The 20940-nt window shown below is 34.2% G+C and overlaps 2 protein-coding genes across 2 annotated transcripts; both read left to right on the forward strand.

Moving 5' to 3' along the window:
- The first annotated feature begins 3941 nt into the window (after window positions 1–3941).
- LOC127811090 (uncharacterized) lies at window positions 3942–7268 on the forward strand. Its single transcript, XM_052350802.1, has 3 exons — window positions 3942–5497; window positions 6754–6986; window positions 7072–7268. Exons 1-3 carry the CDS (start codon window positions 3942–3944, stop codon window positions 7266–7268), a joined length of 1986 nt encoding a protein of 661 aa, XP_052206762.1.
- Window positions 7269–19159: 11891 nt separating this feature from the next.
- LOC127811091 (zinc-finger homeodomain protein 5-like) lies at window positions 19160–19636 on the forward strand. The gene has a single exon (XM_052350803.1). The coding sequence runs from the start codon at window positions 19160–19162 to the stop codon at window positions 19634–19636; it is 477 nt and encodes a 158-aa protein (XP_052206763.1).
- The last annotated feature ends 1304 nt before the right edge of the window (window positions 19637–20940 follow it).

A 20940-nucleotide genomic window follows, 5' to 3' on the forward strand; every position in this document is an offset into this window, starting at 1 on the left:
TTGAGGCCTTAGCCATCGGTCTTATCTGATAACTCCTTGCTTGGCCCTACTGATTGTTTGTTGAGCTTCCTTTACATGAAAATTCAATTGTTGAAGTTTGGTAACAACAATTAGCCTGTGGAATGGCCCCATTGTTGTCACAATTGGGGGTATTAACAACTAAATGAAGGGAACTATTAGAAAACTTAGATATGAACATGCACAGCAGAATAAAAATTAATTTTTCAAGTATCACGTTTTTCAAATTATATGATTTACAAAACAAAGATAAACGGAAGAATACTTGTTGAAGAAATTTTATTTTAGTCTTTAGTCACCCATCGTTAAATCCCCCACATATTGGAATCAAAGTGTGTGAATTTGAGAGAAGAAGCATAATTTTTTTTTGAAATTTTTTTGATAGAATCTGAATTCACACACTTTGATTCATGATTTATGGTCCTATTTATAAGGAACCATATGGAAACCCTAGGTGCGATTGGGCCAGGCTTAATGTACTAGTAAATAGCCTGATCCAATTATTAATAATTAAATAATTCTAATCATAATAGAATTATTTAATTATTCTTATTTATCTAATAAATAAATACACCAAAATTAGTGATTTCAAAATTACAAATTTATCCTTCTTCTCTTTAAAAGTGATTTCTTATGGGTGAGACTTTTTGGTATCACAATTAAATTGACAACGATAATAAACAATTATTAATTCTCATAAATTATGAGTGGCATCTAACAATATATCATGTTTACCCAATTTAATATAAAGCGGGTATAGTGAACCTTTTACTACGATACCATGTAATATAGTCCCTCTATCATCTTATATCCCAATAACATATGAGATCATGAATAGTAGGTCAAGTCTCTTAATCTCATCATACTGAACAAGGAAGAAGACAACGTGCTAGCTTTTACGAGTTTCTACTATCCAAGTTAGGAACTCTATGGCGAGGAACTTGTTTATTGAATAACGAACAATGGATAATCTGTTACTCATATTCTTAATGTTTAAGAATAGTATCCACACCTTATTATACTAATTGACGTATGTTTAATTTAAATCATATTATAATTTCAATAAAAACTTAAACTTGATATTTAAATAATATTTAAAGAATTACAAAAATAAGTTGCGTTGTGTCACTAGAATTGCTCTTAAGTGCTTATATCCAAAGGGAACCACTTTTAGTTCTGTAATGAACTTTTTCATACAAACAACTTCTTTTGCAGCATCACATACAACGACATATTCGACTTCCATGGCCAAATTCGTAGTTATATCTAGTTTGGAATTCTTTCAGCTAACTACTCCGCCATTGCAAACAAAAACAAACCCAGATGTAGACCTTCCATCATCAATGTCAAACTGAAAGTCTGAATTAGTGAACTTGTCAACACGGAGATCACCTTCTCCAGATACTAAAACCATATCCTTAGTCCTTCGTAAGTACTTCAGGATACGTTCCATAGCAATCTAGTGGTCCTCACTTGGATCAAACTAATATATACTAATAGCACTTACTGCCTTAGTAATATCAAGCCTAGTACATAGCATAGTGTAAATGAGACTCCGAACAACCAAAGCATAGGGAATCCTTTCCATGCACTCTCTCTCTTTAGGAATCTTGCAAAGAACTCTTTACCAAGATCAACACTACAACAAAAACATGCATTAACAACCAAAAATTAGCGACGACATTAGTTTTGGTCGTTAATGTAGTACTATTAACGACTAAATATAAATTTCATCGTTATAAGATAACTTTTAACGACAGGCAAAATAAGTCGTCGTTAATCAATCATTTTCCTGTCGTTATTGACTAAAATTTTTAATTCTAACTATAAAATAAAAAAAAAATTATTAAAATTTAAGTACTACTTATAATAATTAATTTATTATAATTATTATAATAATACAATATATCAAACTAATTAATTTATTATAATTATTAGATTTATAATATAATTATATTTTTAAATAAATATTAATTTGATACAATAATTTAAATTATTTTATTACCATATTTTAGATTAATAATTCAAATTATTATTTTATTAGTTAGCATAATTATAAATTATTTTATTTTTATCAATTAAATAATTGATAATATTATTTGTATAAATTATTTGATTTTTATTTAACAAATAAATATTTAAAAAAAAATGTGGGCGGGAATACTCCCGCCGTGTATATCTCTCCCTCTCTTTTTCTCTCCCTCTCCCTTTCCCCTTCTTCCCCAAATCATCAAATCCCTAACTCCCCTCTCTCTCCCTCTCTCTCTCTCGCTCTCTCTCTCTGTGAAGTACTCTCGCTATTGATTGATTCGCCGCGCCTCCTGTCGTAGCCGCTGTCGCTGCCTCCGCCTTTGCCTCCGCCTCTGGTTGCCACCGCTGCCAAATCCGCCTCTGCCTTCACTGCCTCAAAGAAGGTATATATATATATATATATTGTGTGTGTATGTAGTCTGCGTGTATATATATTCTGTGTGTATATGTATTATGTGTGTGTATATGTATTATGTGTGTATATATGTATTTTGCGTGTGTATGTATTATGTGTGTATATATGTATTCTGTGTGTATGTCTATGGATTATGTGTGTATGTATATATATTTATTTGATACTTTGAAACTTCAATTCGACTAATCATGTGGCGCTAAAGCTATATAATCTTGTATTATGTGTGGATGTTTATATATATTACACTGATTGCATATGCTCGATCCTGCTTCTTTCCTTCCTAATTTGACTATTTAGAGCAAGCTTTTGATGTTAAAAAAATAGAGGAATGTACTGTTATAAAACCAAAAGATTCACTTGCCTCTGATGTTAATTGTTACAACGTACTGTTATCAAACCAAAAGAAGAAAAAAGCAAGCCACAGCATCTAATCTTTTCCAAAAACACTTTATAACAAAAACAGTAAGACAATTAATGTCAATATTATTTGTAAAATAGTCACTTGCTTTTCACTTGAAAGGATAGCAGTATGTCAATATTATTTTTGTCTTACTATTATTTGTAAAATAGCAGTATGTAAAAGATACACCTATGGTAGTATTGAGTGTTAATTGACCTAGATGTCCTTGCTTTTCATTTTAGTAAGACAAAAATAGTCACTTGAAAGGATAATTTTGAATGTTGAAAAAAACATTTATCTGTAAAATGAGCAAGCGCCGTTACTCACCAATTAGGTTATATTAGGGAAGGTCAATTTATGACTTTTTATTATTGTTCAACTAGTGTATGAATTCCAGAATATCCTTAAACAATTAATGACAATATTATTAATCTCTTTCTTCTTAAATTTGAGATTTTTAGGAAAACACTCTTATTATCCAAAACAGAAAAAAAGGGATAGAAAATAAAAAAAAAAAATGTTGGTTTATTTGTGGATATGGAGTCCTAGTTATCTTTTAGGGTTGTAAAATTGATGCTTTAATTAAAAAACATATTTTTAATTTTAATTGGTGTAAGTAATTACTTTATCAGTAGGCATTATTATGGGGGCGGGAGGGGTGTTACTATTAGTCCATTAGGAGACATGAAATCACCCAAATGATTTGTTTATTCTCCCAAGCCTAATCATGCTCCAATTTTAGAGCTCTCCACCTCCTCAACAAATTTACAGTGATTGACTTTTACATGCTCAAAAAGTTAAGTTACATTATAATTTTCACACACACACCCAGAAGCTTTTAATTGATTCAACAAGCTTTGAATTGTTCAAGTAATAAGTTGGCCTAAACTTTTGTTTACTTGCTTTTAAAGTTTAGTTTTCTAAAAGTTCATACAAGTTTAAAGTCCAACTCTGATAATGAGAAGCTAAATTTTGTTATGAATAGCCAACTTTATTTCTTAAGGCATATTAGCTAAATGATATTATTGTTATATTGTTTAGGTGAAGTACAAGATTTTGTCATTCTTTTATGAGATAATGGCACCTAGTAAGAAGTGGATGAATCTTGTCAATGATCGATTTAATGAAGCTTATCAAATAGGGGTACAAAAGTTTCTAGATTATGCTTTAAAGAAGTTGGGTGCCAAAAATAAGATTCGGTGCCCATGCACGAAATGTTGCAATACTGATCTTGGAACTCGTGATTCTATTGAGGCACATCTAATGATACATGGAATATCTGAAGGGTATACATTTTGGTATCATCATGGTGAACTAAGCAACGAGCCTCAATCTGAGTCTGAGGATGAAGAAAATGAGATCTTACAATATGATACTAGTGCTCCAGATGATAGTGATGATGAGATCCAACAATTCATAAATGATTTGTACCCTCAGTTTAAAGGATTAGACGAAAATAATGAAGATGTTGAATTTCCAAATACCCAAAATTTGACTAAAATGGAACCGAATAATGGAGCCAAACAGTTTTACAAGTTGATAGATGACCTTGAGCAACCAATATATCCTGGTTCACTAGTTTCAAGATTATCTGCAATTCTTAAATTGTTGCATATAAAGAGTCTTGGTCGTTGGAGTAATAAGTCATTCACTATGTTGTTGCAATTGTTAAAAGAGCTCTTACCTGAAGGGTCTTTCTTACCAGACTCATACTATAATGCGAAAAAGGTATTGCATGACATTGGTTTGTCTTATGAAAAGTATGACTCTTGTGTGAATGATTGCATGTTGTATTGGAAGACCGACAATGGATGTGACTGTTGCAAGGTATGTGGTGCTTCTCGATGGAAGAAAGATTATCGTAGTGGAGAATTTAAGATGAAAACAAATGGCAAGAAAATACCAATAAAAACTCTACGTTACTTTCCATTAAAGCCACGACTTCAGAGGTTGTTTATGTCTTCCAAGACAGCCTCTTCTATGAGATGGCATTTTGATAAAAGAGTAGATGATGGAGTGATAAGACACCCAGTTGATTCAATGGCGTGGAAGGATTTTGATAAAGTCCATCCAAATTTTGCCTCAGAACCTCGTAATGTTAGACTTGGTCTTGCTAGTGATGGCTTTCAACCTTTTTTTAATTCAAGAACACCGTATAGTATATGGCCAGTAGCGCTTATTCCGTATAATGTGGAGCCTTGGGTTTGCATGAAGCCATCTAATTTCCTTTTGTCAATGCTTATCCCAGGACCAGATGGACCAGGGGATGCAATTGATACTTACTTCCAACCTTTGATAGATGAATTAAAGGAGCTGTGGGAATTGGGTGTCGAAACCTTTGATGTGTCAACACGTCAAAATTTTACGATGCATGCAGCTTTGATGTGGATGATCAATGACTTCCCTGCTTATGGGATTTTATCTGGATGGAGTACAAAAGGAAAATTAGCATGTCTTTGTTGTAACAAGAATACTTTTTCGACAAGGCTTACTAACAGTGGGGAACAATGTTATATGGGTCATCGACATTATTTGCCTATGAATCACAAATGGAGAAATAATAGGGTTTCATTTGATGGTACAAGGGAAAGAGGGGTCGCTCCAAACTTACTTTCTGGTGTAGATGTTCTGAGGTAAGTGCAAGACCTTGAAGGGATTACTTTAACTAAATCTCGTCAATTGAAGACCAAGATAAATCATGAAAATAGGGGAGATAATTGGAACAAAAAGAGTATATTCTTCAAGCTTCCATATTGGAGTACACTTTTGCTACGACATAATTTGGATGTGATGCACATTGAGAAGAATATATGTGATAACATTCTTGGAACTATCATGAATGTTAAGGGAAAGACTAAGGACAATTTAAAGTCTTGGCTTGACTTAAAATCAATGGGCATATGACCAGAGCTACACCCAATTGTACAAGGGGACAAAGTTTTGTTACCACCTGCAAGTTATGTTTTGTCTCCAAAGGAAAAGGATGCATTCCTTATATTTCTTTTAAAATTAAGGGTTCCTGATGGATTTTCATCCAACATATCTCAATGTGTTAACCTCAAAGACAACAAAATTATCGATTTGAAGAGCCATGATTGTCATGTTCTTATTCAACATATACTTCTATTGCATTACGTGGCATCATTCCTAATGATGTATGCGAGGCACTCACTGAATTGTCTTTGTTTTTCAAGATATTGAGTGGTAAGGCATTAAGGGTAAAAGAAATAGAGCAAATTGAATCTCAAATTTTTGTCACTCTCTGCAAGTTGGAAATGATCTTTCCTCCATCTTTTTTTAATGTAATGGAGCACTTGCCAATACATTTTCCAAATGAGGTTAAGGTCGGTGGGCCCATACAGTATCAATGGATGTACCCCATGGAGAGATATTTGTATAATTTGAAATCGTTTGTTCGTAACAAAATGCACCCAGAAGGCTCAATTGCTGAAGGATACATTGCTAGTGAGTGCATGATGCTTTGTTCAAGGTACTTGCATAGCATGGAGACAAAGTTTAACAGGCTTGATAGAAATTACGAGGGTGATGTGCACAATGGAGGTTCACTTGTGTTCAACCAATGTGGGAGACTTTTGGGAGCTGGAATTACCCGTGATCTAGAAAACAATGAGTGGATTGAAGCACATATATATATTCTAAGGAATTGCAGCAAAGTTCAGCCATTGGACAAGGAAAGACATGGACCCAATGGTCGTTAACACAACTATTTATTCAAAGAAAAGAAAGGAAAGAAACTAAGGTATTGAATTTTATCTCTTTTGCATTTACTTTTATATGTGCATGCATATATTGCGCATACCTAGTTTTTATTGTGCATGCATGTTTATTTTGTTATATGTTACTAATTTATTTTGGTTATGCTCTGTAGTAATATGAAAGAGACAAAAGATAAGGAAGGCTCAAAGACTAGTAAACATGTCTTCATACCTCCAGGTACTTTACTTAGAGGAAAGGTAAGGGGTTTGTCAACGTCAAGGCCAACATGTTCTTCTAATAGAGGATCAAAAGTCCCGATCGAAAAGAAAAATGAAAAAGGAGCTAGTAAAAGTTCGCAACAATTTGTTTTTGAGGCAACAAAGGGGTTGGTGTTGGGGAACCCAGGTTTGTATTACTGTATGCTTTTTGGCCCTCGAATTTGTTCAATTAATAGCATTTTTTTATATCTAAGCAAAGAGTTTTGTGATAGGTAACATGTTGCTGCACAATTTGCTTTTCTACTTTGAGAATAGCAAAATAGAATTAGAAAAAGAAGTTGACCCAGATAAGTACACTTACATGGACATGTTAGAGACATGCTCAAAACAGCTAGAGATATATACTGTTGGGATGCACATCATGTATGGGGATGAGATGCGGGTTACATGTGATGCTGATGTGCTTTAAATGTTTCAAGGAAGTCATAATGAAATGAATATTCATATCTTTGTGTACGAGGATAAGTCAACACGCCCAATTCCCTTCAAGTTACCAAAACATATTGAAGGACCAAGTTTGGAGATATTACTTCTTAGTTGATTTTAGATCTTTGAAGATATTATTAGGTCCTTCAATTTTGTTTTTTCTTGCTTCACATAAAAAGACATAGGATATTATTAGTTTGTATTAGACACACATGTTTGAAATTGTTTTCTTCTTAAGTATTTAATTTTACTAATTAATTGAATGATTATAGGCCATTTAAGATATTTATTTGGAATCCATTAGGTTTTTTCATTTTGTTTTTTGTTGCTTCACAGGAAAAGAAATGGGAGATCATGGTCATGATGATTCAGTTAGTATTGGATGCGCAGGTTTGAAATTGGTTTCCTATGAAACTTTAATTCTATTTTTTAATTGAATGATTCTAGATCTATTGAGTTTTTAATTTTTATTTTTTGTTGCTTCATAGAGAAAGAAATAGAAAATCAAAGTTATGATGGTTTAGGCCGTATTGAATGCACTCGTTTGATATTATTTTCTTCTTAAATTTTTAATGTTATTCTTAATTGAATGATTCTAAATTTCCTAAGATATTTATTTAGAACTTAGTAAGTTTGGTTTTGGTATTTGTTGCTTCATAGGGAAAGAAAGACAAAATCAGTCAACTAATGATTCCCAATGTCTTCCAGACAATACACTAATTGATGAAACTGCACCACAGCCTAATGAAGTCGAACCGCATCCACATCAATCACCGATAAAAAAGAAAGGACGAGTGGAAAATGATGGTATTTATTTATCATAATTTTGGTATTTATACACATTAATACATAATTATGTAACTTTAACAAATTTATGTCAGACAAACAGAAAAGAGTTCGAGGAATGAACAAGAACAAAAGAGTTGCAGCTCTAAAAAATGATGACCGACTAGAAGTAACTTTCTACAAAAATCGAGCTGTCGGACCTAATCACGATGCTTTTTCAAGACACTTGGGACGGATTGTTCGTGATTTTAATATTTGTTCTGTTAGAGTTCATAGTTGGAAGGAAATTGGAGAACAAGAGAAGAGTCACATGTGGGCTGCAATTAAGGTAAATAAAAATTAGTTGATATATATATTTTCAATTTTGGTTATTGATTTGTTCAACTTTTCTTTGTAGGAGAAGTTTAAAAATAATAATATGGAGGATCACCGTAAAGATGCACTTTGTCACATGCGTTCCTTGTGGAATAATTGGAGGTCCTTATTGAATAGAAAATACATCAAACCGTACAATAGTGTACAAGACATTCTAAAGAAAAAACCCATCGAGATCCAAGATCAAGAAGATTGGGAATGGCTTGTCAAAAATCATTTTGAAGCTTCATCCTTCAAGGTAAACAGCCTTGATTTTTTTTTTTTTTTTTTTTTTTTTGTAATTCTACCTCTAGTTTTTTAAGGAGTAGCATTTCTATCTCATTGATATACTTTATGTTGTTATTAAATTCTCTAAATTTGGATAGGAAAAAAGTGAAAGGAATTCAAAAAATAGAAAGCAGTCGCGCATGCCCCATAGGACCAGAAGCAAACCAATGCGAGAGATTGCATACCAAATGGTACTATAACATATACCTTTAACAATTTTCTTACTTTATACATATCAATAGTTTGTTAGATAGCGGTTACTCTAAACTTTTTATTTTATTTAGGGAGGCAAAAATGGTCATGAACCCAATTTAGCAAAAATGTGGTTTTCAACTAGGAAGAAAGGTGAGAAGTTGGTGGAGCCGGAAGAATAAGAAACATATGTAAGTTAAATAGTTAATGACACTTGTTTTAATTTTCTTGTTCAATTTTTCACACCCAATTATATTTAATGTGTATTAAATTATACCATGAACATGTTTTGTAGGATCAACTAGTTCAAACCATCCAATCGAATCCTGAAATGTCAAATCTTGAAATCATTAAGACCTGTTTTGGCTCCCAAGTCAAGAATCATGTTCTTTTGTATGGTGGCGGGGTGAGACCTAAAGAATTAAAACTTGCGTCTTCAAGCAAGAATGAACTGGAAGAAGAGAACAAGATGCTTAAAGACCGGGTGAAAGCTCTAGAAGATGCATTTAAAGAATTTATGCAATTTAGGAGTCAAGATCAACCTTCTACATCTCAATCTACTCAGGTAATATATAATTCTGTTTATCCCCCGACTTTTTTTTAGATTTTTGCAAGTATAGCTTCCGTTGTTGACTTATCGGGGTTGAAATTAAATTAGTGGAGTAGAAATCTTTATCTTCCTTTTTAAACTAAGAGAAATTTAGAATTGCCATGAATGAAAAAAATGGGTGGTTGCATAAAGTAGAAAACCAGAAGCAACAAATTTCTAACATATGCATAAAGTAGAATGCACATTTGACATATATATAGTTATTTGACATACATGCATAAAGTAGAAAACCATACTTTATGCATAAAGTAGATGGGAACTATATGCATAAAGTAGAAAACCAAAAGCAGTGTAAAGACAACAGAATTGCACATTTGACATACATATAGTTATTCACACATAGAGAATAGGAAAATGCCATCTTCATGAAGAAGCCTTCACTTGTAGAATTCAAAGACGATAAGACATATTGGAATGGCTCACCATCATGGAATTTTAGATGCTCATAAGCTCGATTTGGTTCAAGGAAAGAAGTACATAATATTGTTCACGATGTGTTCTTTAAGGTTGGTAGCTATAGATTTTGCTACTGCATGTTCCAAATTATTTTGGAGTAGTAAACCATTGAATGAAATATGTTTCAAATTGCAAATTGTGATTTTTGACGTGCATGGCCAAGCTTACCAGGTGTATTATGCGTCAAATTGACATTGTTGAGTTTGTCTTGAATTTGTGGATTGGCATTAATGACCTAGTCCAATATAAAGGAGAATTACGATTTCTCTACCCTAATCCAATTTAGAAGAGGATGGGAGAGAGTGTGAGCACATATTCAAGAACTGGGGATGCATTATATTATAAGCTTAGTTTATTGACATAATAACATTTATTGGTCATCTCTAGCTTGTAGAAGTAGGCATCAAGCAAAAACACATTAAATTTGCTTCTCTTAATAAATTTGATTTTCTTTTTCTTGTAGGATTGTGATTGGATTTATTTTTTGCTTAGTAAGATTCAATATTGAAATGGTATAGTATTTTTCCTTTTGACTAATCCTAACATACTTGATACTAAATGTCTCTTTTTTCATTTTTTGAGCCTCTAGTGAGTGGTTTGTCCCGAAATGATAGTATTTGGTGGACTATTGTTGGCTCAGTTGATCATTGGTTATGCTTGTATGGTTGGTAAATTAACCCTGGTGGATTGGCTGAGTTAATTTTTTATTGAGTGATCGTGTGAAAACAACTCTTTGGTAGATTTTTCTTGGATTGGGAGTCGGATAACGTTTCAAATTGTTACCCTTCTATATAAAGTTAGGGTTTTGGTATGGTTCAAAGAGAAGGATCACGGATGCATTAACAATGAGGATTTCCCCCCCCCCCCCCCAACCCCACCCCAAACCAACACACACACAGAAATCTGACAACTGTTTTTTAATCTTAGATGGCATGATTGATTATGCATGGAGTAAAGACTTATTTATTGTTAGTTGTCATTTTATTGGCATAATTCAGAATTTTCAAAACCTATATTTTTTTAATGGATTTCCTTGGCATTCTCCACTCTCCTGGCTGTGGCCTATTTTAATTTATTGATCTTTTCTTTGCCGGGTGCATCCTGTTTGGAACCTTTTTATGCATATGTAAATTATTTCAAAAAGACAATGAGCCACGATAGCAATGGTGATGTTGCTCCTTTTTGACTAGAAAGTCCTTGGTTCAAGTTATGGAAATAGCATTAAAAAAAAAGTTGTGCGAAAATGACTTGCAAAATGAGGAGTGTGGTGAAATGGGAATGCCTCCCCCCCCCCCCTTTAATCTTATTTCTTTGTAAAGTATCTCTCTCTCTCTCTCACACACACACACACACAGATAAGTTGCCAGTCATTTACACATTTATTAATTGATTTTGTGTTGTATTGCTGCTGGATTGAACAAGCTTTGCATTGGTTCTATTGATTGTGGAATATAGGACTAGAATAATTTTTGTTAATTTTTCAGAATATATGTGTTGAATACATATGTATCATAATATATATTATATTTATTTTTTATTATTTTATGTTGGGTCATAGGACTACATTTTAGTAGATAAAGAGATGTGAGAAGATATGGTGATGGATAAAGATAATTCACAAATTAGAATTCATATAGGTGGCCCCATTCTATAGAACTAAGGCTTGGTGTTTTTGTTAATTTACATTTCAATCTACTCTATATTTAAGGGTTTCTATGTTTTGGTACATTTTAGTGATTGTATGTTATATAGTTTGTGATGGAGACATTTTGAGCTTTGTTAATTCTATTTCTAACATTTTATAAAGAAAACATGAACACTTATTTGACTCTAATTTCATGTTTTATTTCTTGTTTTTGTAGGTCAATGAGACAACAAGACTCTAAAGGAAACAACTGCTATCTTGGAGTACATGAACAGTTTTATGACTATATAAAGTGTTTTGTTATACATTTTTGAATAGTATATATGATTGTTAAAATGTTACTTTTAATTGAATATCTTTTTTGGTGTATATTTTTGAATAGTATATACAATTGTCAAAGTGTTATTTTTAGTTGAACATATTCTTTGGTGTAATTTGTTAGCAATTAACACTTATATATATACTACTTTTCGTGTGTAAATGTTAATGGATAATGATTACTTTGGTGTTATTTGGATGACATGTTTAATTTTATGAGTTTTATTTCAATTTGATATGGATAATGATATATAGGTTTGGTGGTTTATATCAAAACATGATATTTTTGTCATTGATGACTAGCAATTGTTTTCATATATACTATTAAAAAAAACAAAAAAAAATTAAAATTTTAAAATTTTAAAAATTAAAAAAATATATTTTTTTAACGATATGAATCATATCGTCGGTAATTGTTCATATTATTAACGAGAGAAAATATTGTTGTTATTGGTTTTTGTTTTGATAACTAAAAAGTTATTTTTAATGATAGGAATTATACGGTCGTTAATTGTTTAGACTATTAACGACAGGAAATATTATTGTTATTGGGTTATAATTTGGTAGTTAATAATTATTTTTAACGACGAGAATCATACGGTCGCTAATACAATTAACGACGGGTTTATCATTCCCGTCGTTAAAGACTTTCATCCTCGGAGGTAATAACGACGACTGACGACAGGAAAATTCTCATTGTTATAACTTTTTAACGACTGAAAATCAACTTTCAACGACTGATTTTTCCGTCGTTAAAACCTGTTTTTGTTGTAGTGCAATTCCATGCCAAACAAGTATTAAACAGTTTTTTGAATTTTTCATACTATACTTCTTTAGCATCTTCTCTATGAACAGACTTTGGGAGAGACCTATCCATCTTCTTACTCTATCTCTATAGTTGTATATACCCAAGATATAGTTTACCTCTCCCAAATCTTTCATAGAGAACTTAGTAAACCATACATGAATTGACATCAACATGCTAATATCATTCCCCATAAGAAGAATATCATCCATGTACAAGATAAGGAATGCTCTCACACTCCCACAAACCTTCTTGTACACACAAGGTTCATCTGGATTTTTAATGAAGCTAAACTCTTTGATCTTAGTATCAAAATGGATATTCCAAGATTGCAAATCATGCTTAAGACCATAGATGAATATCTTAAGCTTACACACTTTACTAGGATCTAAGGATTCGAAGCCCTGCGACGATTTCATAAATATATCTTCATCAAGCTAACCATTCAAGAATGCAATCTTGACATGCATTTTCGAAATCTCATAGCCGTATTGTGCGATTATAGCTAGCATAATCCTGATAAATTTAGCCATAGCGACCAACAAGAAGGTATCATCATAGTTAACACCATGTTTGTGATAATAACCTTTTGCCACAAGTCATGCTTTGAAGGTTTGCACCTTCCCATCAACAAAAATCTTCCTCTTATAGATCCATTTGCAACCTATAGGAACTATTCCCTCAAGCAAATCTATTAAAGTCCAGACTTGGTTAGAATACATAGATTCCATTTTTAATTGCATAGCCACATGCCATTTTTTGGAATCGATATCAATTATCGCTTCCTCATAAGTGGTAAGATCAACTAATTGTTCATTATCTCCATGCAAGAACATTTCCTATATCTCCTTCATAATAAATCCATATCGTTTTGGATAATGAGATACTTTACCTGGTCTACGAGGTTCTTGTGGGATGACATCACTAGGACCTACTAGTTCTAGATTGGCTTCTTCAGTAGTTTGGATTTGCTTTTTTGAGGACACTTCCTCAAGTTCTACTTTCCTTCCATCAATGCCTTCCTGAACAAATTATTTTCCTAGGAACACAACATATCTACTGAACAACACTCTTTGATCAACTAATTGTTCATTATCTCCATGCAGGAACATTTCCTATATCACTCGTTGTAATGCCCCGCTCCCACTTACAGGTGTTACTCGTGAACAATTACCCGAATTGTCCACCTGCCCGGCCTTAGGTGAATGGTAGACCATGTTTCTAGAGGAAACATCTAGGTGGGAACTAGGCTCGTCCTTCCCTTCTCTTCCCTCAACCCCAGGATTCACTAGCAGGATTGGGCTTCAACCACATCGCATTTGATTAGAAGAAAACTCATGAAAATGCCCAACCGCCATTTACTTATTTATTTTTTATTCTTTTCCATCCAAGAATTTTACCGGGGTCCATAAAAATCACCATTTAAATCAATCCATTGATTGATTACCAATTTAGGAGGAAAAACTCATAATTTTCAATTTTTCAAAATTTCGGCATTTTCTCCAAGAAAAGCCCAAAAAATCCCTTTATTTTGAAATTTCCTCTGGGGCCCAAAATCAATTAAGAAATGCCCCAATTTCTCCCAAAAATCCAAATTTTTAAAAAAAATTCGGAGGCGGGGCCTGCTGGTGCCCCCGGGAGAGGGATTAGTCACACAGATATTTGATTGTATCCCCACTAGGCGCTGGCCTCGAGGGCTGGCCGCGCATGCCGCGCGCGCCTGGCCGCCCAAGCGGCCCTGCCTGCGCGTACGGGGCTGCTGCTGCTGCTTCCCAACTTTTTTTTATTTTTTTTATTTGGGCTTCCTAACCCAATTTTTCTAGATTTCAAATTTAATAAATGAACTTCACTTTCCTTCAATTTTAGCCTCTTATTCTCCAAAATTAAGGCTTAAACCATACTCTTGATGCTTCCATAACATTCCAAAAATAAGACTTCACCAACACTTAAGCTTCAACATGCCATAAGCCATAATCTCATTTCAATTCAAATCAAACACTACAAAGGAAATACACCCATAGCCTTAGGCTTTAACAAGCCATTACCAACCAAATACATTACATTACATAAATCAAAAGCAACAAAATAGGCTACCCTAAGCCATCCAATACACTTGAATCTTCATTTCCATGCTTCCACAAGCCATTCCACCTTGTATTGATTTTTCCCATGCTTCCATAACTTATATGTGAGGGTAAAAACCTCATGAGCTATTAAGCTCAATAAGGGTGCAATGCCAAATAAATATGAACATAACAAGATTATATGATGTCAAATGCATGCAAGTGTGGCTAGGTTTCTTTGCCCTCACACCCTCCAAGGTTAGAGGCATCAACCCACCATTTCAACCATGTTCCAAACTAACCTATGGCCATAAGTCTCATGAACATAAAAGAACATGCCAAATGCAACATATACATTTATGAAACATACTTACAACCCATTTCAAGGCCACCCTCCCATGGGGCTATCCCTTACCTCTTCTTGAATCTTTAAATCTTCATTTCAAGAGAGCTTCCATCTTCATTTTCTCCCATCTAAGATGGCATTCAAACAAAAACTCACTTTCTTTGCATATAAGAACACTAAATAAAGAAAAGAAGAATGCACTTACTTGATTTCTTCCTCCTCTTCTTCTTCCTTTCTTCTCATTTCTTCTTTCTTTCATTCTCTCTACGAATGGCCAAAGGGAGACAAGTCTTCCACACTTGCCATTTTATACTACCCTTTCCCATTTTCAAGAATGGATTTCCACCATTCATTAAAAGCACAATCCATGTGCTTAAGGAGAATTAAATCTCCACCATTCATTTTAAATAAACAAGCCTTCTCTCTTGAAGAAAACACAAGAAAGCACAATCCATGTTCTCTTTTCTTGATTAATCTCATCCATTGGATTAATTTTCTTTTTCAAGACTTAAGCAGAACCATTGGATCACTTGGAAATTTCTTTTTATTTCCAATTAATTTAATGGGACTAATTTCCAACCATCACACTTGAGAGACATAATTAATTTCTTTCCCATTTAATTTAATGGGACTAATTTCCACCATCACATGAGAGACCACTTGAAAGACATAAATGCTTTCCTTCTCATTTAAATAAATCCCACAATTTTCAACCATTAATGGGAGACTAATTTCCCATTTTCCTTTGGATTTATTTAATTCTCCATAATCATACTTTACATTAAATGCTTGAAAGACTAATTAGAATTTCTTTTAGCATTTAATTTAATCTCTCCATTTAACTTGAACCACAAAATGCCAAGTGTCATTACAAGACCCCAACCTTGGCTTCCAAGTTCTAATCTCCTCCATCCATGTGGCATTACCACATTTATTCACCAATTTAGGGAAAAATAATTATTTCCTCCAATAATTTCATATTCTCTATTTTTCCTATTTTCCATAATTAATTTCCTCTATGGAATCACTCCAAATTACCAAAATACCCTTTCATGAATTATTAATCCCATATCTCCACATAAATACAAAATTGGGATTTAATTCACTTATTCACCTAATTCCACATAGTAATTATTACCAATTTATCAAAATACCCTTTATTAGACTTTACTATCCAAATTACCAAAATACCCCTCTCATAGGGCACCCTCAATCTCAAGGATTCATCACCTCCTTAAGGGTATTTTTGGAAGTTTTCCTACTTCCTTTCTTATTCTCTTAACACCGGTAACACTGGGTGTTACATTCGCCCCCTTGGTTGTTCCTTATTTTCTTAGCGACCTGATCCTTAGGATTTTGCACCTGACCTCCTTTATCGTTTTCTGCATTGCACCACTCTTTGTTCTAGTTAGTGCTTCCACCTCCATCCTATTGGTTGCTGAGCTTTTTCAAGCCAAAAGTTTCTTCCCATCTAATCTTCTTCGCAGCTCGCTCGTAGAACTCACCTAGGTTTCCTTACAATGGACTTATAGATTCATAGAGCTTCCCATCTTTTCGAAGCCCCGCAAATATCACAGTCAGAATACTTTCATCTGATGGGTTCACAACATTATTGACCTCATGCCTGAACCTCTCTATGTAATCCTTCAAGGATTCGCTGGATCGCCGAAAAACCATATCGAGGGACATGTTGGATCGAGCTGCCTCCGAAGTGATTTGTACTAGTTGATGAACCTCATTTGACACGCCTCCCAACTACAGATACTGTGAGGATAGAGACTCCTTAACCATGTCCGTGATGTGTCCCCCAGGATCGCGAGGAATTCTTGGCATTTCACCAACAAACTTGAAGTCTGTAGGTCTATTTGGATGCTGAAAGGGTGCAGATAGTCGTATGTATCGCCATCTCCATTGTACCGAGTGATGTTGGGGACCTTGAATTTGTGAGGGAGAGGCTCCAATTTGATTTCCCTAGAGAACAGGGTCCTCTCATCGCGGTCTCCCCTCCGATTGTGTGCTCCATGTCGGGCCTCCAATTGTTGGACCCTTTGCAGTAATTCCTTCACAGTTGGGTTTTAATCCACAGATTGTCCGGGGAGTAACCGCCTCTCTCATATGCTACCTCACTCTGGAGAATAGCGATCTCGCGGCATATGTCATCTTATATTCCCAGGATCCAGGGAGTTGTAGTATGAGGCGGGACTTATGCTGATTCTGGCCAAGCTCTCCCTTGGACGCAGACCCCCACATCGCTGACTCCCTTCATAAACCTTTTCATGGGGATCTCTATAACGATTTGCTATTGCCCTTAGATTTGTGGGGTGCGCCTCCAGTTCTTTACCTCGAGTTCGTCGCTCATCCGATCTCCTAGATCGTGAGTTTGAGAAATGCATAGATCCAGCCCGTCCTGATGTTCCTCTACCTTCCCTTTTGTCTGGAATGGGTTTTTCCTCTTGAGGCTATAAGACACCTCCAGGTGGTGCGACCTCCACCTACTTTTGGAGAACTTGGACCTGTGTTTGGGCCAATGCCCTAAGTGTATCCGCGAGCTGCACGACTGTGTTCTCTAACGCCTCCTGACCCTGTTGCTAGGCATGAATCACCTCTATCCTTAGGACAGGGGTCACATACTGATAGGGAACCCATGGGGGAATGCTTGAGGTGGCTCCAACCAATATGGGAACAGAAGCAGTTGCAGCGGTTGCGACTATGCCCCTAACTGGTGGAACATCTGGTGGTTGGCCAACATCGTCTTCGGGTTGGTTGACCACCACTTTAGAACTCCTTGTGTTTCTTCCTCTTGCCATTAATATCGATTAGTGTGGGATCTCCTTCTAGGGCCAAAATGTCGACGTTCAGAATTGGTCGACCGTGATAAGGCCAGTGGGCCTTACCTCCGGTTATTAAGTGGCCTTTTTATCATGCAAGCTGATCGGATTACCAGCGAGCTAAAGGCCTTCTTACTAGGAGCTCACTTACTCTCGCTGTAAGAGCTCGGGTTTCAGCGATCTACGACCTTGCTAAGGTGTCCTTGACTTTAGGCCCATTGGACTTCGGGAGGTTTAGCCGGCCTGCTCGGTAAACTCTAGTCCATAAGTAATAATGTAAAATATTACTTAATATAATTATATTTTAAAATAAATATTAATTTGATGCAATACACTAAAATATTTTATTATCATCATAAATTATTTAATAACTCAATTATTTTATTTTTATGAACGTATATTATTTATTAATATTATTTTCATAAATTTATTTATTATGATTTAACAATTAAATAGATGTTTCAAAAAAAAAAAATTAGACAGAAAATTCGATCTAAAATTTGGTCTGTAATTACTGACCGACATATTTCAATGACAAAGTTGGTGGGAAATCCACCAACCGAACATTTAGTCACAAAATTTGTGATCAAAATCGATTGAAAAATTAGCAACGGCAGTTTCAATTACTGAATCGGTCGAAAAAAAAATCGGTTGCATAATTATCAACTAAAGTTTACGTCGCTGAATCGGTTGGCAAAGAATTCGGTCACGAATTTTAATAATTGGTCGTTAATTTGTCGATGATTACCGATTGATTAAGTCAGTCTCAAAAAATCAATCACAAAACTGCGTTTTTCTAGTAGTGCACCTCGTAATGGCGGTCCACTCCATATGTGTCAATTGGATCAGTAAACAAATGCAAAAACAATTAAAATAAATTCAAACCATATGAAATTGGCTTAAAATGCGTTCCACGTGTCAGGGCCAGAAATAAAACAAAGATGTAAAACATTTAAGTGGGCATGTATATATATATATATATATAGAGAGAGAGAGAGAGAGAGAGAGATTGAAATGTAAAAATTGATTTCACAGTAGGGTGAACTCTATGGAATTTATTCATTTATATCTTCATTTATTTCAATACCAAATGCATTCCGACGAAGGCATTAGGTAGTTTAATTCCTTTATGTCAACATATATATAAACATACATATCGACTAATTGTTCAACAATCGAGATGATGAGTTCCTTCAATTCAAACAAACCTAATGTAGTCTATCAGGAATGTTTGAAGAACCATGCCGCTGCCATTGGACTTGCGGAATATGATGGATGTCAGGAGTTCCTTGCAGTTGGCCGCGAAGGCACTCCTGAAGCATTCAAGTGCGTTGTTTGCAATTGCCACCGAAACTTCCATCGGAAGGAGACAATAGCTGGGTTGCACCAACTTCCTCCCCAGTTGCAATTTGTGGCGCACCAAGGACCCCCGCCTGGAATCCAGTTCCCTTCGGGCTTACCAGACACAACTATAGCTCCAAAGAAGGGAAGATCTCGAACTGTATTCAATAAGGAACAAAAGCAAAAGATGTTGGATTTAGCAGAGAAGCTTGGATGGAGGGTTCTAAAAGGGAAAAAGGAACTGATTCACCACTGCTGCGAAGAGATCGGTGTAAAGACAAGCTCTTTTAGAGATTGGGTTTATAACAATAAACCCTAGAATATGATATTCATATATATATATATATAATCTTTATGTATGCATATAACAATAAACCCTAGAATATGTATGCATATTCCGAAATTGGGATCTTTCTGTAATTCCTATCTAGGTTATCCTTTTCTGATTCGATCAAGTTCAGTATGTTCGAGCATCTTTTAGATTGATTGAATGATTCCTACAATTATGGTGTTCTAATCAACTAAAATGAGCTCCTTTCTTTAATGGGGGTTTCAACAGTCTGTTACATGTATCATTCAATTCTTAAATAAATTTCATTTAAGAATGTTTTCCAGCTTTAAATTTTATCTATAAAGAAAACCCAGATGTTTCGTGTCAATCTTTCCTAGTTCTTTTCTTTTGTTTCAGTTTAAGATACTTATGTTAGAAAGTAGCTTTCATATACAATTATTTTTCTTCTTCTTTTTTGTTATTTGCTTAGCATTTCTCATCTTATTTCTATGTAAACGTATTATACACAAAATGTTCAAGCTTAAAAATATTTCCATGTTAAAGAGAGTAATCTTACTTTTACCTTAAAAATATCAAAAACTAACAAATATGATAAAAACTTGTAGTCATCTGTTTATATTTTCCATCGTAAAAATTAGTTTTCTATTCAAACACTAAAATAAAATTCACTTGCACACATTTTCTATAGTCGTAGAAAGTATTTTATTTCCAAACAAAATTAGAGGACCGAAAAACTTTATCAACTTAATTATCCAACAAAAACAATAAAAATGAAAAGCCTAAAAAGGTGAAATTTTCTTAAAGTACTTGGATTATTTCAAAAATATTTATGCAAGAATCATTCTTAAAGTGAAATTCACTTCTTTTCTTGCCAAATAATGTGATGAGAAAATCTAGAACTCCATAAGTTCCAATATTGTGAATTTTTTACTTTCTAGTGTTCAATTTATATTTTAAAATATTTTGAAGAGTAAAATCTATTTTCAAGTATAGATAAAACTGCATAACGGTTTACGAGAAAAAAAGACGTTAGATTACTTACCAAATAAGGGGGAAAATTTTCGTTAGATCAATTTGTTGGCATTTTACTGAAACAATAAAAGTCCAAATCCAACTCCTTTTAAATCATAACAGTTAGAAGAAAAGAGGATAGATGCACAAATGAATCTCCTATAACTGTGACATAATATTTGAATTATTTTATTGTTAATCTTAATTGTAATATTTATATCAAAAAACAACAGAGAGAAGGGGGGGGGGGAGGGGAGAGAGGGAAAGGAAAGCTGGATCCAAATAAATCAAATCCAAGTTAAGTTGGTTAACTCTATTGG

The sequence above is a fragment of the Diospyros lotus genome, chromosome 10 (genome assembly GCF_014633365.1).
Source record: "Diospyros lotus cultivar Yz01 chromosome 10, ASM1463336v1, whole genome shotgun sequence".
Classification (NCBI taxonomy): Eukaryota; Viridiplantae; Streptophyta; class Magnoliopsida; order Ericales; family Ebenaceae; genus Diospyros; species Diospyros lotus.